We start from the raw sequence: 25,231 nt of genomic DNA on the forward strand, positions 1-25,231 counted from the left end.
TTTTCAGCATCATTACTCCAGTCTTCAGTGTCACATGATCCTTCAGAAATCATTCTAATATGCTGATCTGCTGCTCAATAAACATTTATGATTATTTTCAATGTTGAAAACAGTTGTGTACTTTTTTTTTCAGGATTCCTTGATGAATAGAAAGTTCAAAAGAACAGCATTTATCTGAAATACAACGCTTCTGTAACATTATACACTACCGTTCAAAAGTTTGGGGTCAGTAAGAATTTTTATTTTTTTAAAAGAAATTAAAGAAATGAATACTTTTATTCAGCAAGGATGCATTAAATCAATCAAAAGTGGCAGTAAAGACATTTATAATGTTACAAAAGATTAGATTTCAGATAAACACTGTTCTTTTGAACTTTCTATTTATCAAATAATCCTGAAAAAAAATATTGTACACAAATATTTTGTACAATTGTACACATTAAATGTTTCTTGAGCAGCAGATCAGCATATTAGAATGATTTCTGAAGGATCATGTGACACACTGAAGACTGGAGTAATGATGCTGAAAATTCAGCTTTGCCATCACAGGAATAAATTACTTTGTGAAATATATTCAAATAGAAAACAGTTATTTAAATTGTAATAATATTTCACAATATTACTGTTTTTACTGTATTTTTAATTAAATAAATGTAGCCTTGGTATATATATATATATAAAAACAAATTCAAAGTGACGCATACCTGGAGTTTTTGAGAGTCCGTCAACCCCCTCGATCTTGTCATCTCTCGCAATAGGGTGGAAGAAGGTGTAAATAAGATCACACTAGGAAAAAAAACAAGAATATTAAGTGACTCCATTACATTTACACAACCTTTCAAAAGTTTGGTGTCGGTACGATTTTTCTTAGGTCTTTTTTAATAAGACATGTTGAAAATCAAGTTTTTAATGTTTATATGTCTGTCTACGTTCTGGCCACGTCTAGCTACTGGTGTGCCTCAAGGCTCAGTGCTTGGACCACTTCTCTTCTCCATCTTCATGTCATCACTAGGCTCTATCATTCAGAAACATGATTTTTCACAGATCACTGCTATGCTGATGACACACAACTCTACCTCTAATTCCAACCAGACTATCTGAAGGTAGATGTTCGCATCTCGGCTTGCCTGACAGACATTTATTGCTGGATGAAGGACCACCACCTATAACTCAAACTTACAAGACAGAGCTGCTTGTGGTCTTGACCAACCCAGACCTTCATCACAACTTCTCCATTTAGCTGGGTTTGTCAACCATGACTACATCCAGGACAGCCAGGAACCGATCAGTTGAACTTCACAGACCACATTGCTAGAACTGCCCGGTCCTGCAGATTTGCCTTATACAATATTAGGAGAATCAGGCCCTTCCTATCAGAGTATGCTACACAACTCCTTGTCCAAGCTCTTGTTCTATCCTGATTGGACTATTGTAATGCGCTCGACAGGCCTTCCAACATTCACTGTCAAACCTCTGCAACTGACCCAGAATCCTGCCGTAAGTGTGGTTTTTAATGAGCTGAACTATTCAACAATTTCTTCACTTGTGTCATTTTCCTACGCTATTTAAGTTCAGCGCTTCCAAGTTCTACGTCAGAACAGCGGCTCAGTATTGGCCGACGCTGTTCACGTGAGCATCATGATGCATGTGTGTGATGCTGACACAGGAGCTGGCCAATAAAGAGTCGGCTGTAGCGTATTTATTCCCTGATCATTGCATCCCGATTTAGATGATGTCCTTGAATAGCAATGTATATTTGTTTAAGTGACATTATAGGTTGACTCCACATCACTCCCAGAGATTTACAAACAACCCCTAAAATTATATTTGATAACAATATTTTAAATATTGTTAGCGGTTCAAAGTAAAATTTTACCCACCTGGGTGACCTCTGTTGAACTCCGCATCAGATTGTGCACATAGCTGCTCAATTCCACCTTCCTCTTGGATGCCACGTCCTTGATGTGTGTGCGTCCCAGCACCATTTTATTGGGAAACCTTTCAGCAGGAAAAAGATTCTTAAGAACAGTGAAACGCAGGATTTGACAAACCATTGTACAAGAGATAAATTTATATACCCTGGCAGCTTCCAGAGAGGGAAAAGGATGGTCAACTTATTGTGCAGTTCCTGGAACTCATCAAAGGTGCGGAAGACAAACTGAGGCTCACTCTGACCTTCCCTAAGGATCCGTATAACATACGTCTGAAAGAAAGAGGTGTAAGATTCACTGATATGATTAAAAATATATGGTTTTCTGATTACTAAAAAGGTAATCAAGGCTAATAAACTGATAACTGCTTTATAAAATCCTCTTTAAAATCATTCTCACATAGTGCTTGTCTGGATTGTATCTCTTCTGAAAGGAAAATACAGACGCATCCCGGATCCTGCCGTCCTGCTTTATAGTGTATGTGCGGGGAGCAAACGAGAGGATGGGCTCGTCATTAGAAGGAAGACCAGAGAAACGCAACTGGGCCAGATTATGGATGAAGAAATTAAACTTTGTAGCCACACTGCCCAGACTGGATTCAATCAACCTATAAGAAAAAAAGGTGGAAGAAAACAGACATTTTAAATTGACCCTATTATGCTTTATCAGTTATTACCTTTCATGTAGTGCGTAATATAGCCGTTTGTGAATGTAAAAGGTCTGCAAAGTTTAAAAAATAAAAGTGCACGATAACTGGAGTTACTGTTGCCAAGTTTGATTCTGCCACGAAATAAAAAAATAAAAAAAGGTAACTGCGTCTTTTTATCTCACAATTCAGACTTTTTTTTCTCAGAACTGCGAGATTTTAACTCACAATTGCGAGTTATAAAGTCAGAATTGTGATATAGTCGCAATTGCACAATTTTCGCAATTTGCGCAAAATTTCGCAAAAGAAAATACTAAGATGCAGTTGTGAGTTTTTAATCAAGCAATTCTGACTTTTGTTTTCCTTACAATTGTGAGATATAAAGTCAGAATTACATGATTTAAACTTGCAATTGCGTCTTAAAAGTCTTTTCTCAGAATTGCGAGTTTATATCTCGCAATTCTGACTTTTTTTCCTCAGAATTGAGTTTATATCTCGCAATTCTGACTTAAAGAGTTCGGTTCTTAAAGATGCCTTAAAGAGCTTGGTTTGTGCTGTTGACATGTTGAGAAGGTACTTTTTTCTGCTGCAAATCCAATTTGACACACTTCCAAAGGAAGAGGACTTGCACTCGAATTGACACGGTAAAACCGACGCCATCGTTTCACTATGTATGAAGCGCTGAGGAAGCTTCAAGAACTGAAATTCAGATATAGTAATGGCCGTTTAATTTCCGACACCCGCTGTAAGCGGTAGACCAATCACAACAAACTGGGCCACCTGACCATTCAGAGTAGAATAGGCTCTCGGAAAGGCGGGGTTTAGAGAGAGAATCCTTTATTGAGAAAGCATTGTGTGTTATGACAAAATTAAAGTGTTTTTTGACCTTGGATGCACGTAAACATTGAAGGAGACCTCCAAAACAAAATTAGAACACTTAAAATATAATGATAGGAAAATAAAATAGTTGATAATATTATTAATTATTATTATAAATAATAATAATTTAGTTTTATAGCTGTTTAGTAGACATCTACCTTGTGAAGAAAATGGTAGCCTCTGCATCTGTTGTCTGAGGTTGAAGAGCATCACACACGTATTTGAGATCTTGGACTCCAGTCAGCTCTGGTAAACCCGATTGTGTCATCTGCGTCAAACACACAAATACAAAACTGATCAATAAACAAGTAAAGTCCTGGATGAACAAAATTATGCTAACAGCTTCCTGTCATTAGGGTTGTGCAATGACTTGTTGTGAGGTATCTTATCTTGTCAAAAACATTTACACATCTAGCCCTTCCTGTTGACATAAGACCCTACGGATGACACACAAATGACAGTGCAGTGCTGTATTTTACCAGAGACAGCAGGTTGAGAAAGAGGTTGGAGTGTTTGCGTATCAAGTTGTAGGCTTGTGAGCAAAGGTCAACAAAAAGCTGGAAGCGACTAGTGGGTCTCTCGCCTCCATTGATGACGTAAGCCATATCAGAGGTTAAGACAAACGGTGCACGGTCCCTGCAGAGAGGAAAGCATTATGACGTGATTAATAAAACCAAAGAAAACCACAAACTGTGCAGTCTTACATAGTGTAACTCCTTATTCACCTTTTAAAACTCCCAATCATTTGTGCGTGACCCAGGAACTTCCCAAAGTCTATGTGGAACATGTGGCCGGTGGAGCGCAACATGATGTTGTCGTTGTGACGGTCACAAATGCCTAAAATGTAAGTGGCCACACAGCATCCTGCGCAGGTGTAGATGAAATTCTCTGAGGCCTGATGAGAGAGGGTTTGGATTAAGTTACAAAAAAATAATTCTACACGCATGAAATTGATTCAACTAAAGCTGACATGGATGATGATCCAGTTTAAAAAATGTTTTAGATGTACCTTTTCATACTCATCCTCAGCAGGGTTATACTTGCGAAGCCACTCGGCAAGAGGTTTATCCTTGAAGGAACCAGTAACTCCGTACTCCACCTGAATCTTCCTCAGTGTTTCAGAAGATGGTACCAACTCCACCATTCCTGTGCAACCAAAAACAAACGTGAAGTTACAATATAAGCAGAAGTTATGTACAACGTGCCACAGTAAAATACTGTAAAAAGTCATTGCAAGTTTATTGCACCAACGGACATAAACTGGTTTTTCATGCCTATTTTCCACAATCTCTCAGATTCAAAGAACTAAATAGCCCATTTTTGCTGTACTTATATTGGTATTCGAAAATTTGGGGTCAGTATGATTTTTTTCTTCTTTTTTTAAACCCTTATAGGGTCTTTGGGGTCTACTCTGCACAGACCCCAAACGACGTTTGTTCAAATAAATTTTTTTTTTTTCTTCTCTTTGTCCGAATGACATGAAACTTTGTACAGTTGTTAACACTTTCTACATCAACAAAGAAAAAAAAAAGGAAAAAAAAAAAAAAAAATGGACTGATATCTTGTTTTTATGTTAGTGTAAAAAAAAAAAAAAAAGTTCACACTGAGGGTCTTCAGGGTCTCCACAGACCCCAGGCAACAAAATATAATTTAACTAAATAAAAAATTGTTTTTAAAAAACAAAAGTAATTTTACTCTGTTTATTAATGTTTTTACTTCATATTTGTGCAGTTTTTGGAGGGTTTGTCATATCTTTTAAATTTATATAAATATATATATATATTTAAATATATATATTTAAAATTCACTTTATAAAGAAGACCCACATTTCTAACTTTCATTCATGGGGATAACCTGGATAATTTGACATGGATTAGTGTAAGATTTTTTCCCATCTTTTGGAAAATGCAGTTTTAAAAGTAAAAAAACTATAATTTTTACCAGTAGACGTCTGCAGAGCTCCACTATTTGCTATGTGTTATTTGACTGACTGAAAGACATCTTTTTACAAGTATTTTTCAGTTGGATTTATATCTAAATATTATGAAATCCCAATTATGACAATAAATATTACTTTTTGTCAAAGTGTAACATTTTTTTGTACTGAAAAATAAAAAAAGTTTTTCAAAAATTTTGATTTTGAGGATAAATTTTGTCCAATTTCTAAACGGGGTCTCATCATGATGTAACAATATTGAAAAACAGATTTTTTTTCATTACAAAAAATACTAAACTTTGACAAAAAGTAGCCTTAATTGTTATAATTGTGATTTCAGAATATTTAGATATGAATCCAACTGAAAAAAAAAAAAAACTTGTGAAAAGACATCTTTCAGTCAGTCAAATAGCACATAGCAAATAGTGGAGCTCTGCAGCCATCTACTGGTAAAAATTATAGTTTTTTTATTTTTAAAACTGCATTTTCCAAATGGAAATGCAGGGCAAAAATTTTTGGGCAAAAATCATACACTAAACCATGTCAAATTATCCATATCCCCATGAATGAAATTTAGAAATGTGGGTCTTTTATAAAGGGAATTTTACATAAAAAGCTGTTTTTGTATAAAAACCTATTTAAAAAATGTTTTTAATGTATTTATATAAATTAAATAAAAAAGAAATCCTCCAAAAACTGCACAAATATGGAGGAAAAACATTAAAAAACAGTAAAATTACATTTGTTAAAAAAACTTTTGTTACAAAATTGCATTTTGTTGCCTGGGGTCTGTGGAGACTCCAAAGACCCTGAGTGTACTTCCCAAATGAAGACCGCACAAGGGTTAAAGAAATGCTTGGTAAATGTGATGGTAAATATATTTATATTTTCACAAAGGATTTTCATTTAAATAACGCTGTTCTTTTGAACTTTCCATCAAAATCCTAAAAAAATGTATCACAATTTCCACAAAAATATAAGCAGTTTTCAACATTTATAAAAAATGGTTTCTTGAGCACCAAATCATCATGTTAGACTGATTTCTGGGATCATGTGACACTGAAGACTGGAGTAATGATGCTGAAAATTCAGCTTTGACATCACAGGAATAAATTACATTTTAAAATATATTCAAGAGTCATTTTAAATTATAATAATTTTCAAAATATTACTGCATTATTGATGAAACAAATGCAGATTTGGTAAAAAAATAAGAGACTTCTTTCAAAAACATTACCGACCCCAAACTTTTGAACTGTAAATCATCAAAAACAGAAAAGGAAAATTATATTATATTCTGGTTGGAAAACAGCTAAATGGATTTTAATTGTAAAATGGAACATACCTTTATCTTTACCAGTAGAGATGCATTTGAAGTTGACAATGCGCAGGTCCAGTCCCTCTTGCAGCCAGATCCGATCCATAATCCGAATCATCTGCAGCGCCAACATGTCCTGCCTCAGGTCTTCTCCAACCTAAATTACATTTAAGACAGATAAGCTATTTGGACATACCTAAAAACCAAGTTTCTCTAACTTTGTGCTTAAATATCTACAGTAGATTTTAGTTATACTATCGATTCGACCACTAGAGGGCATATTCATGACCGAGACAAGGGTTTGAATACTGTTTCTTGTTGTGCGGCCCATTTTTAATGCCAAGACCAATTTCCATCAGTCATACATGTTTATAGTTTGAGTTCAATGTATGATCCTACCATTGCAATTGATATAAAAGGTAACCGACTGCTCTGTAACTACTGTCAAACCAATGTGATTTAAAACTATAACAAACTTTAGCAGCTATGCATTCTCACTATAAAAGCCCCATTACCATACACACACACACCTTAAACATGACATTAATCTCTTCTCCCAGTGGGTCTGCGTTAACCAGTGCAATCTTCAGAGGTACAGCGTTGGAATTGAAGAAGGAGCAGGCCTAGATTCAAGGGGAGGAAACAAAAGCAGCACCATGTTACAAAAGCACAACATTAGCCTCAGGGTTTTAGTTAGATTTACTGCTCCAACATGGCAACAAAGAGGGTCTTTGAAATGGGAGCAGCTCTGAATGGAGGAGAAAAGATGGAGTTCAGAGACATGGTTTAGGCTTTGCTGACTGTGTAAATCTTTATATCTGAAACAGGAAGAGAGGGGGAGTGAGCACGGATGATAAGGAAGTGAATCACATGTGAACGCTTCCCAGCAAAACGGAACAAAACCTGGCATGACATGAGAACTGAAGAAATCTGTTCCTTGGGTGTGTGGTTTTTGAGGCCTCTATAGAACTGCCTGAGCTGATAAACATTATTTAAACATTAGACTGAGACTGGGTCAGTTTTGTTGTCACGATTTAAGCGCTCACCTTGATATTGAGTTCTTTTGCCACCAGACTGGGAGTAATAGGGAGTCGACAGCTGTTCTTTTGGAAGAAAGACTGTACCCTCTCAAGACCCTCCAGCAGCACCACCTATGAAGAACAAACATTGAGATTGAGAAATGAAGTAGTGTAAGACTGGATGTGGATTCTTCTGGCTATACAATAGAAAATAAGCTCTGTGACCAACAAAAATGTAACGTTTTGTTCAACAAAATCTTCACAAATGAACACAATGCTTAGAAATTTTGAAGCCTAAATACAAGCTGCTATACAAAAGTAAAAAGCTACGACTACAACCACAGGTGTGTAACATCAATGTCACCACCATTAAGGGGATAGTTCACCCAAAAAGGAAAAAATAGTCAATTACACACCCTCATGTACTTCCAAACCCGTAAGACTTGTTCATCTTCACACAAATGAAGATAATTTAAATGAAATTTTAGAGATTTTGGTTTCTCCATTGACAGCTACACAACTACCACTTTGTCACTTCAAAAAGTTCATAAAGAGATTGCAAAACTAATCCATTGAATTTAGTTAAAATTTTCTGAAGAGACTCGGTCGCTTTATATGATGAACGATTGAATTTAGGCTTTTATTCACATATAAACATTAGCTATGTTTCGAATTTAACTTGTGCGCAAAATTGGAATATTGCATAAAACATTTGTGAATAAAGCACTGTTTCTATCCAGTGAGTTGAAGAGAATAAAATCATCACTCCTTGATAAACTAGTGCTAAATAGCACTAAGAAAAGTAGGAGAAGCCACAGTAAAATAATTTCCGTATATAATAAATTACTTGCGCCTCAGAGCATGCATCACCAGAAAAGCATTTTTGATGCTGTGCAATGAGATTGGCTGCTGGTTGCTCCAGTTATACCATTCCATCGCGCAAAGTCACATGACTTTTTTGAGGCATTTATTCGGTAAATGTATTTCCGTCAAAGTTTGTGCTCATGTTTTCTTATCGGATAAAAAATTTAAATTTTTTTATGCGCATTTTTAGAATTCATGCACATCTTGGCATTTCCATCCAGTGGGAAAAAAAAAATAGGTGGACGGAAACATATTGATCAGCGAACATAAATAAAAGCTCAACCGAACTTGCTTGACAGGCGAGAACAAACATCTTGCAGAAGCTCAAACGTGCTGCGTAACACACAAGAATGAACCTCATTGGTTCTCGCATGTCAAGCAAAAATGCTTGAGCTTCCGTTTACCACAACTGATGTGTGAGATGATGAATGTTTATTTGTGAATAAAAGCCTAAATTAAATCTGTTCATCATATAAAACAATCAAGTCTCATTTGGACTAAACCACTCAATTCATATGGATTAGTTTTTTTGAAGTGTCAAAGTGGTAGTTGCATAGACTGTCAATGGAGGGACAGAAAGCTCAGATTTCATTAAAAAGATCTTCATTTGTGTTTCGAAGATGAACAAAAGTCTTACGGGTCTGGAACGAATAATTAATGACAGAATTTTCATTGTTGGGTGAATTAACCCTTTAAGTTTCCCAAAACTCTTTCAATCTTTATTTAAAAATCAACAAGTTGGAAAGTTTGAGCTTGCAAGTGTGCTGTATAAATACAATAAGGCTGTATAACTAGTGAGTAGATGAGTTTTCCTGTTCAACATGATGTTTAATGTTCCCGACAATCTCTGTAGTCACATTTAGCCAGTTGTTAGCAACTGCAAAAGCTTACAATATTTTAAGAGTGCAAAATTACTGATGTTTTAATTATCATACAATAAAACGTGAAAACACCTTGAGCTTGTTTTAACCACAGAACTTATAAAAAAAAAAAAAAAAAAACAACTCTGACATTGGGACAAAGTAAGTACAAAAATGTTAACTCGTTTCTGTGTTTTAGGACTGATTCCTGCAGCATTCTATTTAGCAAACACAGACAAAGAAATAACATAAAATGTGTTTATGATAAAAGTCTAGTAAAAAAAAGCCTTATTACAAGCTTTCCATCTGTATGTAAATCACTTGTTCACATGGGAGATATAAGATGAGGCACTATAGGACCAAAAGTATGTGGACACCCCCTTCTAATTAACGGTTTGGCAAGGCCTTTTAATCCCAGCGAAGACTAATCTTAATGCTGCAGCATACAATGACGCTCTTGAGAATTGTGCGTTTCCCACTTTGTGGTAAACTTTGGGCAGGACCCTTTTCCGTTCCTACATGACAATACTCCAGAGCACAAAGCGAGACCCATAAAAAAATAATTTAATCATTGATTAGAACTTGACTGGCCTGTGCAAAACCCAGATCTGAACCCTCCTGAACACATTTGGAATGAATTTGAACACGAATGTGAGCCAGACAAATCAGTATCTAATCTCACTGATGCTTGTGTCTGAATGGTGCCAATTTTTTTAATGAAATGCTCAACAACACACATATTTATAGGTGTGGCGTTTGGGTTTCCATAGATTTTTCTATATAGTGTATCAGTACAAGACAATGTAAGATGATATCAATATTGGCAGGATGAGCGGGAGGGACCAAGGTTTCATCCAAATACATTCATTCAATGATCCAATAATCTGATTCATTTCTTAAGAGAAAAATTTTTTTTCACATAAAGTGTTTTGTAAGGACTAAAAGTCAAACAGGCTTTTGTTCAAACCCAAAACAAAACAAAACAAGAGATTCCTGGTATAGTTATGTAGCCTTTCCATTATTTTATGTTTATTCAGATCATGTTTTGAAGAGCGTTATTAAATTAGATTTTGGAACTAGTTGTTGAACAGTTTAGAAACTTCTGCACTTGTTTCCCAGAAGTCTTTGGTTTGAAATCATAGATTCCAATGGGTCATAAGAAAATACTGTAACTAAAATAAATGAGCACAAGATTCTGTTACTGGCACAGACGTACACTACCGTTCAAAATCTGAAAGAAATTAATACTTTTATTCAGCAAAGATGCATTCAAATGATCAAAAGTGAGAGTAAAGACTTCTGCATTTTTACAGCAACAAAAAAACGACAACTTCTATTTAAAATTAATGCTTGTTCTTTCTTTCTTATCAAACAATCCTGAAAAAAAAAAAAAGTATTATAGTTTTCACAAAAATATTAAGCAACTATTAACAGCATTAATAATAAGAAATGTTTCTTGAGCACCAAATCAGTATATTAGACCGATTTCTGAAGGATCATATGACATCACAGAAATATATTAAAGTAGTCAATCATTTTATCCCTTAAAATTCATCTTTAAATCACCAAAATGACATATTTAAATGTTTTTTAACTGTGAAAAAAATTTCTTCATGCCTTAAAACAGTGGTCTCAAACTGCCGGCCCGCGGGCCATTTAGGGCCCGCCCTCCCCCTCTACCCGGCCCGCAACTGATCTCAAAAATAAAACATAATCCGGCCCGCTAAATTATTATTATTATTATTCTCTAGTTGCTACCTGTCTGATATGCAAAGAAAAAGTCACGGTTCTAAGGGGTCATTCACATTTCGCGTCACATAAGCGGCCGCGCCGCATTCTCCTTCTTTCCAATGCGCTTTCGCTCCAGTGGCATCTGTCGTTTCTATGCAACCATGAGCCGCGCTCTCAACTGCGTCGCTTGCCTAAATTACAGTAAAAGCACTCGACTTTAAGTCATAAGCATCGATTTAAACGACCGAAACGCGTCCGATGCAACCATTAAACGTTACCGATGCTCAAACAGCATCTTGGACAAATGTGTCTCAGCTGTGAGCACAAACGCTGCAGGTGTCTGTCAAGAAACAAAAGAGTGTACAAATGTATTCAGGGATTGTATTTGTTCAGTACAGTGTTGTTCAGTGCAAGATTTTAATGTTATTTAAGCTAACAAAGTAAGGGAAAATACTTACGTTAAATGTTAAAAATCAATAATGTATGTAACAATGAGAGATTTTTATTTTTTGGCTAAATAAAATTGATATAGCTCTAGTTATTTGTTTATTTCTGACCCCTCCACAAGTGTTGCTGGTTTTGTTCCTAAATTACTCATTTTTTTATTCCATGCACCTTGTTGGATGTGAGAAGTCGCACCAGACCATTGCAATTAATAGAATTATATTAGTAGTATTATATTAGTAATAGTATTATATAATTAAATTAAACTCTGTAACAATGAGAGAGACACTGCTGTTTACATTTAGTATGGTAAATAAAATATTTATTGTATAGGTATAAAAATATTTTAGTAGGCCTAATGAAATTTGAAGTAAATGAGAAATAATGCAAAGGAAATTGAATTTTCTGAAATGTTGCACTTTCTTGCGCTTGAATGTTAATATGGCCCTCCTATGAGGTGTCAATCACAGAAACGGCCCCCCGCCAATTTGAGTTTGAGACCCCTGCCTTAAAATAACTTGAATGTAACTATGTGAGATGATGAATGTTTATATGTGGAAAAAAAGCCTAAATTAAATCTGTTAATCATATAAAGCGATCGAGTCTCTTCAGAAAAATTGGACTAAACTGCTCAATTCATATAGATTGTAAAACTAATCTCTTTCTCTGCCTTCTAACAATCAGTATCCTTATCTCAGTGGAGAAAGGCATATAGTTCATCATAACATCATAATATACATCATACACTCCCTATATTGCTAAATCTACACGATCTTTCATATCAACAGAAAAACGTACCGGGATAACCTGGCTTCTCTCGAGAATGCAGCCTTGGTGACTTCTTTCAAAAACATAAAATTTTAACGACCCCAAACTTACAGTAATGCAGACATATCTAAGGAGAATGTAATATGTGTGTAATAAATGTAAATAAAATCATTAAATATAATACAAAGGATGTTACACTATTTTTTGGATGCATTTCATACAGTTTAAAAACACAAAACATATTCTTCATTGTGGAGGGCTCCTAAGGCAGCTACAGCTTACCTGTCGGGTGGAGCTGCTCGCCTGCCGCACCTTTTCAGCCAGAGCACCCAACAGCTGCACAAGCCTGGTCTGCTTCTCAAGCTCAGCCCTCAGTCCAGCCCCACACAGACACAGCAACACGCCAAGGATGCGGTCATAACGCCGACCAAACGCTGGGTCCTGCAAGGCATCCCTCAGCAGCCTAAGGGCCAAACAGACCAAAACGCCATCTCATTGGGTAACGTTAAAAAGCTTTCACTTAAATGTCTTTTAAAGGGGACCTTTTTATGCCCCTTTTCACAAGATGTAATATAAGTCTCTGGTGTCCCCAGAATGTGTCTGTGAAGTTTCAGCTCAAAATACCCCACAGATCATTTATTATAGCTTGTCAAATTTGCCCCTATTTGAGTGTGAGCAAAAATACGCCTTTTTGTGTGTGTGTCCCTTTAAATGCAAATGAGCTGCTGCTCCCACCCGCTTTCCAGAAGAGGGCGGAGCTTTAACAGCTCACGCTTCAGTTGGACACTGATGGAGAGACTCAGGAAGAAGTTACAACTTTTAGAATGAAACTGGACGTTTCTGAATGGTTAGTGGATAAATTTATGTAGTTGCTGTGGAGTTGATTCAACTCATCCACTAGCATGTTAATCTTTTGCGCAAAAAATTCATATTTTAATGAATTGAAAACCCTTAAATGTATATAATCATTTTCATAAAGAACTTTACCAGTATAGATAATGGGCAATGTTGACATTTCCCAGAGCTCGAGACAGCAGAAATATCACCAAGGCATTGTTGAGGTGACACTCGAACTTCACTGCCTGCAAACAGAAACAGAAATCAGTGAAACAAAATTTTACTTACTGATCTACCCTTGTGAAAAAAAAAGTGCTTTATTTTCAAATCACTTTTAAAGTACTTTTTATGTTTTAGTAATCTTTTGTCTTGCCTTATTTTGATGTGATGACTAACATACTAAAGCATATGTAAAGAATTTTAACTGTGATGTGTTAATTGATATCATTTTAAATTTACTAAATCATAACGTAACATCATCATTACGAATGTATAATTACAAATATTTAAATACATGACATATACATTTCAATAGGGATAACATTAAAGTATATTTTACATTTAAGTAGATTCTTGTCAGTACAAGCAAGTAAATAAAGATATACTTAACCTCTACTTAAAGGATTAGTCCACTTTTAAATAAAAATTTCCTGATAATTTACTCACCCCCATGTCATCCAAGATGTTCATGTCTTTCTTTCTTCAGTCAAAAAGTAATTAAAGTTTTTGAGAAAAACATTCCAGGATTTTTCTCCATATAGTGGCCTCCAAAAGGTCAAAATGACAGATTCAGTGCAGCTTCAAAGAGCTTTAAATGATACCAGACGATAAATAAGGGTCTTATCTAGCAAAACGATCATTTTTGAAAAAAATACGCTGTATATGCTTTATAAACACAAATTATCGTATTGCACGTGCTTCCGCTTTCCACATTCTTCAAAACACTTACGCCATATGTCCTACGCCTTCCCTATTCAACTTACAGAACGAACGCGGCACCAGTTTCATTTTTTTTCGTAAGTAGAATAGGGAAGGCGTAGGACATTTCTGAAGAATACAGAAAGCAGAAGCATGTGCAAGGTGATAATTTGTGTTTATAAATCATATACAGTTGTATTTTTTTCGAAAATGACCAATCATTTCCCTAGATAAGACCCTTATTCCTCGTATGGTGTCGTTTAAAGCTGCACTGAAACTAATTTTGACCTTCAACCGTCTGGCGGCCATTGAAGTCCACTATAAGGAGAAAAATCCGGGAATGTTTTCATCAAAAACCTTAATTTCTTTTCGAATGACGAAAGAAAGACATCTTGGATGACATGGGGGTAAGTAAATTATCAGGAAATTTTTATTTAAAAGTGGACTAATCCTTTAAGTGGGTCAAAGCACTCTCGTTAAAACTAAATGCGTTTAATTTAATCTATAATACATTTTCATTCAACTTTAAATAACATGCAATTAAGTGCCCAAAAACAATTCACACTTAAGTATATTTTTTACTTAAGTACTTTCTTTAAGTATGGTAAAGTGTACATCTTTTCAAGAATATAGCCAAGAAAAAGCACTATGACAAGCTGTTTATAGAAGAAAAAGATAAATGCATAAGTGTGTTTGTGTGTATGCGCACACCTGCACCAGCTGAGGGAGATAGTCAGCCAGCTCATCATCACTGCTGCTCTCGATCCAGCTCACAGCCACTTTCCTCACCTCTGTGTCAGCAAACCTGAATATAACACGCACAACATTAACCACATGCTCAGATCCCTCTCCATAATGGAACAGTAATAAAGCAAGTCATGAGACCAATAAAGTGGTCAAAAACCAACAAAAAAAAAAAAAGATCATATGACAAAAGTGACACATTAAATGTGTCATATGCTTAAAATGAGATGCAATAAAGAAAGAGAGGGAACATGGACTATAAAATGGAACGAGAGCGGGACAAATACATACTTTGATTCAAGGAGCTCCAGGGCCGAAACAGGCGACAGAGGGGGCCAGTGGTGCAGAAGCGAGTGGATCTCACCCATACTGCCCCAGTCCCAGCTGGGTGCACTGGCCAAGATTTTAGGCAGGCTGTATTCATAGTCCCGACAATAGTACCTCTGGTCCCAGAGCAGCTGCTTGTCTGCTCGTGACAGCCTGGTGGAAAAGAATGCTGGGTAATCTCAAAGCAGACAGAGTACTTCCTGTGGGCTTCAAACCAAGTCAAGAAGCAGACACTCTAACCCGTTAATCCAAGAACCATAAAGTAAGAGTTAGTCCTGATCCAGAGATAAGAGGCACAAGAAGCAAGTCACACCTCTTAAATGTGTCTGCAAATGGGCAGTCAAGCTGGGAGCCCTGCAGCTGTTGGCACTTGGTGGGCATTCAGAGAGACACACTTACAAATTGGGCATGGAGAGCTGCCCAATCTGAGGCTGAGTGTTGTGTGGCTGTCTTTAAGCTGACTGAGCTTTCTGTTCCACATCTGAGACATGCATTTTCAGCAGACCGTACTAAACAACTCTCCTCATCAATGGAGAGTTAATCTCAAGTCACGGGCTTTTACTGCAGGGAATTAAATTCACTGGTTATTTTATCTCTAAAAAGTGATTACCCCACAGATCATTTATTATAGCTTGTCAAATTTGCCCCATTTGGGTGTGAGCAAAAACACACCGTTTTTGTGTGTGTCCCTTTAAATGCAAATGAGCTGCTGCTCCCCACCCTCTTCTGGAAAGGGGGCGGGGAGCAGCAGCTCATTTGCATTTAAAGGGACACATTGTTGTTGAGCAACTGAAGCTTTGCTCAACAACAACAAAGCTGGGGAATCTCACGCAGTCAAAATGAAGATTGTGTCTCAGGAAGAAATTACATCTTTTAGAATGAAACTGGACGTTTCTGAATGGTTAGTGGATAAATTTATGTAGTTGCTGTGGAGTTGATTCAACTCATTCACTAGCATGTGTCGTCATGTTAATCTTTTGTGCAAATCCAGCATTGAATTGACGCTCGTTTGTGAAGCAGTCCGGCGTAAAATGACGGCATGATAACAACACTCTACTACAACAACTCTTCCTCTTCTCTAAAGCAGCCCAACATGGCCTCATCCGCTTTGTTGAGTGTTCTCAGGGGCGGGGTTTATGTATATTTTGGGGTTAGTGATGTCAACCAAGCATACATACACTACCATTCAAACATTTGTGTTTGGCAACATTTTTGGCTGCATTTAATGATGTCAATGTCTGCTTAAATAGAAGTTTTTTATATTCGGAGAAGCTCAAAATCACTTAATTCTCAATTAAATTAAAACCCTTAAATAAGATAAGCAAGCTGAAGGAGATGCATATAATTGGAGTAACTAGGCGGAACAGATTCAATTACATTACGCTCTCAAAGACTCTTATTATCTTGCATATCTGAAACCATGTTCAGTTCATCTGCCTCTTAGGCTTATTATGAAGCTTCTGAAGCTCAAAAGACAGGAAACACAAGCCACTGTCACTGCATCAAACGTTCTGATTAGGAATTTACCAAAAGCCAAAATCAAAGCCTATAACCTAAAACCTTACCATTACTCTTTTTGCAAGCACTGGTATTTCCTTCATGAAATGCAAATCTACTTTATTCCATGAGGTCTTTTTTGGATGCAAACGTACCCAAAAGCAGACGCTTGTGCACACAGCTTTTCTATTTCACTTCGATCGCCTGGATCAAGAGGCTCTAGGGACTGAGGGTCTGGGCAGACGTTCTCCTGAGGACCAACATAGAGCACGTCCACCGCTGGACTGGGGAAATCAACCTGTGCATGGTCAGACAATGATATTAAAGTGTCAATCAATGTCAGTGAAGAGCAACTGACTCGAGATACACAAAAAAAAGAGCAAATGAAAGAACCTGCAGTATGATCCTCTCGGTAGGACTCTTCCCCTTGCCTCCAGCTCCTGGCTGAAGGACTTGAGGAAACGTCCACAAACTCAGCAGCTTACTACCTCTTGACAGCACCCTGAGACACAATAAAACCATAGTCATACTCTCAAAGCCAACACTCCAAAAATTGTAATTTATTTTACTTTCATTGTAGTCTCAAATCCATCAACGGAGTACAATTTTTATGTTGTGCTGTCATACACAAATTGCCATATTTACAAGATTTTTTTTTTTTTTTTTTGGTCAAACTCAAAAATCAGTGTTGGGGAAAGTTACTTTTAAAAAGTAACACATTACATTGCATTACTCCCTAAAAAAGTAAACTAATTGTGTTAGTTACTTTTTATTGAAAGAAATGCATTACATTACTTCTGCATTACTTTTTTCTCATCTGGGCTAGGCTGTTTGTTTGTTTTTGTAACAACAGAAAAGTTCTATTTTTGGTGATTGTAATGGCCTTTCCACACCAAAAGTAAAATCAATAAATCTCAGGCTGAAGGAAATGCAAATTCATGCCTGTACAGTAGAGGGCGCAGTTCAAACAAACAAGCCTTTCAGCTGTGCTGACATTCTGGAATACAGAAGAATAGGACACAGGAGAAGTAAATGAGTAAATGCTCACATGTAGTCTAGAACTAGTCTAGAATAAATATCATGTTTACACAGCGCACGCATCGCCACATTTCACTCAACATGGGGACAGGAGAGCTGTCAGTCAATAAATGGGAAAACAAAGTAACTCGCGGTACTTATTTGAAAAAGTAACTTGTAAATTTAAATGAGTTACTTTAATAGTTACTTGATCTGATTATGTAACTCGCATTACTTGTAATGCGTTACCCCAACACTGCTCTTAAGTAAAAATTTAATAAGTCATAATTTTCTGAAAGCTTCAGTTTCTTCCACTTTGTGGGAGATTATGAGCATTGAATAACTGAAATTAATATTTTATTTATTTACTACTTACTGGGAAAAGAAATACAGATAAATTGGCATATGCACCTAAACAAATATGAACAACATACAATATACTCTCAAAGGTCAATCAAATTCATATGAGGTACTGTTTATGACTTGCCTCCTGAAATCAAACAGAGGCATGGACACTTTTCCCAAAAGCTCTGGACCCTTCCGTTGCTTGTTGGAATCCGGCGAGTTATTTGCGTTCTGGTTGAGGACCCCATAGAGAGAAAGACTCAACATGGCCTCCAGTGGTAACAGCGCCACTGAAATAGGGAAGTTTATCCTAAAGAAACAGGGGAAGTCGTCACCAACAGAAGAAACTGGCAGCAACCCTGCCGATTGCCTTCTAATTCTAAAAATTGCAGGAAGTAGCGTGCCAGCATGTTTAAGGGGCATTAATACTTACAATTCATCCCATTTGATGTGGTAGAAGAAGCTCTTGTACGTTCCCACTTTTTTGGACTGGACAGGCTTGAAGAGATTCCTGTTGTTGTGGGTCAGGGCACACATCAGGTAGTATTTTTCAAAACTGGAAAACAGGAAGGAAAAATTACTCTACGGCACGGAAAGGGATGAAAACACTGGCCTGTATTCATCAATTAAAAACCTGCATGATTTGACTGAATATGATGTAAATAATCAAAACGTGAACACTACTATTGTTTGAAAACTAATTTATAACCTTTTTTGTTTGAAATTTACACACAAATGGTTTGTATATATTCATTCAAATACTTGTTTAAAATATCTTTCAAATGATGGCAGAGTGCCTCAGTGTTTTTAACAGCCAATCAAAGTTCAAACATTTTTAGGGTTACAGATGGAGATGGCACAAGGATACATATTTTGAATCTCTTTTGGTGTGGTCTGGGGAAATATTTCATGCTGCTAAAAATAGGCTCCATGATGAAGCACTGTGCTAGAGAGTATCCTCTGGGGGAAAAGAAAAAAAAATATCAGTAACAAAATTCCCCCTCAAGAGAACTGGATCAAAATACAGAACAGAGTGATGCAGAACTTTGACCCTCTTCTGCCTCCAAACACACCACACCTCTGTCCAGCTCTGCCTGCTCACACTGTTCTGGATGGAAATCACTAGTCATGTCTATTTCGGCCATGGCAGATAAGTGCTGCTGGCGGAGTGGAGATAAATAAACGAGCTAGAGATAAAGCAAGCTAGAACGGTTTAATTCACTTCCACCTCCAAAGACTTCTACAAACTTGTATTCAACTTTGAAAGACTAAGAAATCGCCTTGGTGATATATCAAATATTTCAATATACATGCATACACAGATGGGCCAAAACATTATGACCGCCTGCCTAATATACTGCTGGTCCACAAATGCTCAACTGGATTGAAATCTGGAGAACTGCTGACCGGGAGCACACACAAACCTTGCCATTTCAGAGATACTCTGACCCAGTCGCCTTGCCATAACAATTTGGGCCTTATCAAAGTCTCTCAGATCTTTATTCCTGCCCATTTCTCCTGCATCCAACATGTTGATCACGAGAACTGATTGTTTGTTTGCCATCTAATCTACCCAAACCTTAATATGTGGCCTTGTTAGGAGATGACCAACGATATTCACATCACCTGTGACTGGTCATAATGTTTCGGCTCATCAGTTTATGTATACACACACACACACACACACACACACACACACACAGACACACAGACACACAGACACACAGACACACAGACACACAGACACACAGACACACAGACACACAGACACACAGACACACAGACACACAGACACGTTCAAAAGTTTGGGGTCAACAAGATTAAAAAGAAGTCTCTTATGTTTACAATGGCTGTAGGGCTGCACAACGATTAATCGCGATTAATCGTTTGCAAAATAAAAGTTTGTGTTACGTAACGTGTGTGTTCTCTGTACAATAATTATGTATATATAAGTACATGCACATACATGTATATATTTAAGAAAAAATGTATATTTATATATAAAATATTTATATTTATATTTATATGTAATATAATATATATAAATATGTATATTTATATATGTATATACTTAAATTTTAATATTTAAGAAAAAAAAATATTTATATATAAAATATTTATATTTATATGTAATATAAATATATATAAATATGTATATTTATTCATACATGTATATATTTCTTACATTTATACATGTATGTGCATGTACTTATATATACATAATTATTATACACAGAACACACACGTTACGTAACAGACTTTTATTTTGCAAACGATTAATCGCGATTAATCATTGTGCAGCCCTAAATGGCTGCATTTATTTGGTAACAGAAATTGGAATTTAAAATGCTGTTTTAATATATTTTAAAATGTAATTTATTCCTGTGATCAAAGCTGAATTTTCAGCATATTTACTCCAGTCTTCAGTGTCACATGATCCTTCAGAAATCATACTAATAAGCTTATTTGGTGCTCAAGTAACATTATTTTTATTGTTATCAGTGTTGAAAACAGTTGTGCTGATTAATATTTTGTGGAAACTGATACATTTCAGGATTTTCTTATGAATATAAAGTGGAACGGAACAGCCTTTATTTGAAATAGAAATCTTTTGTAAAATTATAAAAAGACTTTACCATCACTTTTAATTAATTTAACACATCACTGCAGAACAAAAGTATTAATTCTTTTAGAAAAAATATTTCTGGTCCTTTTTATTAACTTTTGTAAATCAACAAAAATTAAAATCACCATTTTAAGCCATTTAGGAACAAATGCATAAGCATCAAAATATATACTGAATGTCAAAAGTAGTAAAAATATTTCGCTGTACTGCACAGCTCTAGTAATAGGAGATCATCATGGCAGTCAGAATATTCATTATCAGAACACACAATCCTCATTCCTTACATAATTTTTATATGTGGCCTTAAGTAAAAGCGTGCTGAATAAAGTTATTTGCAGTGGATGGGAATAATGCGAATCTAAGTTCTCCAAGTTGGGTTAAACGTTAAATGGTCTAGATATAATTTACTGAGGTTGATTGCTCCAAGAGAACACAGAGCCAAAATTACTCAAATTATCTAGCAGGAAATAACAGTGTAATGAATATGGACTAAGGCAGTGCTTTGAAAGTAGTAGAGAAGTTTACCTTGGCTGTGAGTTTGTTATACAGAGTCATTATAAGTCTGAACTGAATTAAACAGCGTTTAGTGCTTATTTAGACTGTGAGGCTGAATGCGCCAAAACGAGTAAATGGATTTCACTTGAAATCCATTTGTTTGTATTATTAAAGTATCAGTTAATATTTAGACCAGGTTCAGACTAAAAGGGACAGAGTGCTTACCTGCTGACCCAGGTAGCAGGAATGCCATGAACAGCAAACAGAGTGAACTGCAGGTGCTCTGTGGTGCCAGAGGCCTCTTTGCTGTCCCTGCCGTCCTCCATGTGCTCTTCCATCGTGCAACCAGGAGTAGTTGGGCAGAAAGACTGCAGATAGAGCTTAGTGAGCTCATACACAGCATCTGTGAGTGATGTTAAACTCTCCTCCACTGGGCTTTTGCAACCTGCAGGATGATAAGCACATCTTAATTTTTTTTTTGAATTCCAGATTTTAGCATTCATAGCCTTAAAGGATTAGTTCACTTCAGAATTAAAATTTCCTGATAATTTACTCACCCCCATGTCATCTAAGATGTTTATGTCTTTCTTTCTTCAGTCGAAAAGAAATTAAGGTTTTTGAGGAAAACATTCCAGGATTATTCTCCATATAGTGGACTTCAACAGGGTTCAACGGGTTGATGGTCCGAATTGTAGTTTCAATGCAGATTCAAAGGGCTCTACACGATCCCAGACTAGGAATAAGAGTCTTATCTAGCGAAACAATCAGTAATTTTCAAAAAAAATAAATAAAAATGTATATACTTTTAACCACAAATGCTCATCTTGCACTAGCTCTGTGATGCGCCACGCATTACGTTATCATGTTGGAAAGGTCACGCGTAGTCCACTATATGGAGAAAAATCCTGGAATGTTTTCCTAAAAAACCTTAGCCAATTGCTTTTCGACAGAAGAAAGAAAGAGAAATATTTTGGATGACATGGGGGTGAGTAAATTATCAGGAAATTTTAATTCTGAAGTGAAATAATCCTTTGAAGCTAAAGTACGTGATTTCTGCACCACTTGTGTCATCACCTTGAAGTGCAAAAATAATGACAATTTTCAAACTGGCTTCTCTCCCTATGTACCATTAGTCAAACAAAAAGATCTCATCACATCTCAAATTTACGTTATTGGTTGAGTCAATGTTGCGGCACCAAGCTGGTCAGACCAAAGTTTAATAATAATAATAATATAAGATGGTTGAATTTGGATTCGTAAGTGGATTAAATCATGAGAAATTAAACAACAGAACAAAGTTAGCACCTCAGAGTCATAGTGTTTACTCTTTCCAATGGAAATTAATAGCCAAAAGTGTTTAACTGTAGATGACCGCATATTAGGACAAAAAAATTTTAATACTGAAAATATTACACACTTAACCTTTTAAAAGAAGAACATTGAGATGTTTTAGGAGCTGAGCTTACCATTAGCTGAACCTGCAGAAGCTGAACCTGTGGCACCAGCCTGCAAAACAGTTTTGAAACATGTGTTTTCAACAGAAAGTAAATAAATAAATAAGGACTAAAAATTGTTGTGTTTTTTAGACTAGGGATGCACAATATCAGCTATTGATTTATAAAAAAAATAACAGTATTAGTGTGTATTGGGAAAAATCAAATCAAATTAATTCACACTAATAATTTAATTAAACACAATTAGATGCAATCTTTAGTAGATCTCAAAATATCCAATATCCATTTTTCATACTAATTATTATAATTTTCTTATGCCTAAATTTACTTTCACCATTTAAAAACAACTGATTTTAGTCTTTAGTGTTTTATTTTATTTTACGTTTTACAAATTAGTACAGAATTGTAACATCAGCCACTGATCAACAATTGGTTATTTGTCATAAAACGAAAAAAAGTTACATAGCTACATTTTTAATTTTGTGCATCGCTACTTTACACTGAAGCTTCTCTGACCTCTGGGGAACGTGTTCTAGGAAGGTTGACAGAGCGTTTGAGCCTCTTGATGGCATCAGTGATGGCTGGTGTCTCAACTTCATCCAGAGCACAGCAGAGATTCTTAACTGACTGAACCACACTGTCCACTGTTTTATACTGAGTGCTCTAGTGAGAGAAACAGAAACAGAGTGAGAGATCGAAAGAAAGAACCTGAAATATTTTCAAATGCTTTATTTTCATTAAATTAGCTTGCTGTGTTTAAAAAATAAGTTACCTCATTCTGAAGGCAGACATTGACTTGCTTATGATAGCCTTCTAGGTATTCAGCAAGACCCTCTCTACAGAAGAAAAAACATGCAAAGGAATGAGAGAAATCAACAAGCACAATCAGGGACTTCAAAGGCCACCCGTGGCTTTCTTGGCCTTTAGTAGAGGCAGTAGATAAGATGCAGCACATTCCCACCTTGTGACTGCCTCTTTAAACGGCCTCTCCACTAGGCCAAGGTATTTCTCCAAGTCAATGGGGGAGATGTCATCTTCTGCCTGTTAGCATACATAGAGAAAACATATATTTATCCATTAAAACTTGTGAAGATAGCAGTGCAGTGAACAACTAGTTCATTTATTTATTCTAACCTTTGTAAGCGTCTTACCGTTCGAGCCAGATCTCGTCTCATTGTGTTAAGAAAAAGGAGCTGTAGTTTGATCTCCGTTTCCCACTTCCTGCAGTTCTGCACGTACTCATGACTGCCTAGACTGTGTTTACTGGAAGATAAATGTTAAAGATGCTTTAGACATGGGCTAGAGCCAAGAGTAACAATGCCTAAATGAATCAATGAATAACAGTGTAATGTCAACTTTATAATAAAACTGATCAAAAGTGACAGTAAAAGCATTTAAAATGTTACAAATTTCAAATAAATGCTGTTATTTTAAGCAGCACAACTGTTTTCACCATTGATAATAATAAGAAATGTTACTTGAGTCCCAAATCAACATATAAGAATGATTTCTGAAGGATCATGTGACAATGAAGATTGGAGTAATGATGCTGAAATTTCAGCTGTCATCACAGTAATAAATTACACTTACTGTATTTCAAATAAATGCAGCCTTGGTGAGCATAAGAGAGTTTACAAAAACATCAACTTGCCAAGGTCAAATGAGGACAAGAAAGCCAGCATTCAACAGACACTGGGGAACTATAACATAACAACAAACTAACTAAAGGCTTTCAAAACTCTGCAATGAACACAGGAATAACATGAGACACCCACAGTAACTAAGGGAGGATGCCTTGTATAACAAAAAAAAAAAAAAAAAGACTCAATTCTTCCTAGAGCTTGGAAGGGATTTGTTTTTGCCCATTCCCTCTGTTCCTTATTAGGGCAGGCAAACCCTCCCTCACTTAGCACAGTTGGTTCTGCTCTTCCAATGGTGTGGGTAAAAAGGAAACATTTCACTAGCACAATTAAAGCAAAATAGCCCTGTTTCTCAAGGACTGTTGGCAGGGGACTTGTTTATGCAATATGATAGAATGCCTGCAAAAAAGGAAAGAGACGATAAAGGGAGGACTCACTTCTGTAGAACCTCCTCCTGTCCGCAGACCTTGAGAACGTAACTGCTTATGTCCACCTGGTTCAGGTCATCATGGACCCAACACAGAGCCTGCATTATGAGCAGGTCCACTGGAGAACTCACTGGGGAAAGAAACACAATAAACATGAAGAAAAAAGCCACCCGTGGACAGAGAAGTTAAAGAAATGTGTTTTGGTTCATGCAATGGAAGTCAGTGGTGTCTACTGACTTTCATTGTATGTATGGACAAAACATTCTTCAAAATATCTTTTATGTTGCATGGAAGAAAGTCATACAGGTTTGGAAAAAAATTAGGTTGAGTAAACAATGACAGAATTGTCATTCTTTGGACCTATTATGCCCCTTTTCACAATATGTAATGCAAGTCTCTGGTGTCGACAGAATGTGTCTGAAGTTTCAGCTCAAAATACCCCACAGATCATTTATTATAGCTTGCTAAATTTGGCCCTATTTGGGTGTGAGCAAAAAACGCTTTTGT

The 25,231-nt window shown here is 36.3% G+C and overlaps 1 protein-coding gene across 1 annotated transcript in view; it reads right to left on the reverse strand.

Annotated features, from left to right (window-relative positions):
* Positions 1–25,231, reverse strand: part of pik3c2a (phosphatidylinositol-4-phosphate 3-kinase, catalytic subunit type 2 alpha) — a 43,206-nt gene that overhangs the window by 1,932 nt on the left and 16,043 nt on the right. Inside the window, exons 5-30 of the mRNA XM_067390560.1 lie at positions 24,734–24,854; positions 23,808–23,919; positions 23,618–23,697; positions 23,429–23,492; positions 23,173–23,319; positions 22,669–22,708; positions 21,428–21,647; positions 18,515–18,637; positions 18,224–18,391; positions 17,113–17,221; positions 16,875–17,017; positions 15,187–15,375; positions 14,863–14,956; positions 13,384–13,478; positions 12,679–12,859; positions 7,757–7,861; positions 7,241–7,333; positions 6,738–6,867; positions 4,466–4,602; positions 4,182–4,351; positions 3,936–4,092; positions 3,615–3,724; positions 2,331–2,538; positions 2,079–2,203; positions 1,881–1,998; positions 705–786 (exon numbers count right to left, since the gene is read on the reverse strand). Coding sequence (XP_067246661.1) covers positions 705–786; positions 1,881–1,998; positions 2,079–2,203; positions 2,331–2,538; positions 3,615–3,724; positions 3,936–4,092; positions 4,182–4,351; positions 4,466–4,602; positions 6,738–6,867; positions 7,241–7,333; positions 7,757–7,861; positions 12,679–12,859; positions 13,384–13,478; positions 14,863–14,956; positions 15,187–15,375; positions 16,875–17,017; positions 17,113–17,221; positions 18,224–18,391; positions 18,515–18,637; positions 21,428–21,647; positions 22,669–22,708; positions 23,173–23,319; positions 23,429–23,492; positions 23,618–23,697; positions 23,808–23,919; positions 24,734–24,854 — 3,321 coding nt within the window. The remainder of the gene's footprint in view (positions 1–704; positions 787–1,880; positions 1,999–2,078; positions 2,204–2,330; positions 2,539–3,614; positions 3,725–3,935; positions 4,093–4,181; positions 4,352–4,465; positions 4,603–6,737; positions 6,868–7,240; positions 7,334–7,756; positions 7,862–12,678; positions 12,860–13,383; positions 13,479–14,862; positions 14,957–15,186; positions 15,376–16,874; positions 17,018–17,112; positions 17,222–18,223; positions 18,392–18,514; positions 18,638–21,427; positions 21,648–22,668; positions 22,709–23,172; positions 23,320–23,428; positions 23,493–23,617; positions 23,698–23,807; positions 23,920–24,733; positions 24,855–25,231) is intronic.

The sequence above is a fragment of the Chanodichthys erythropterus genome, chromosome 7, assembly GCF_024489055.1.
Source record: "Chanodichthys erythropterus isolate Z2021 chromosome 7, ASM2448905v1, whole genome shotgun sequence".
Taxonomy (NCBI): domain Eukaryota; kingdom Metazoa; phylum Chordata; class Actinopteri; order Cypriniformes; family Xenocyprididae; genus Chanodichthys; species Chanodichthys erythropterus.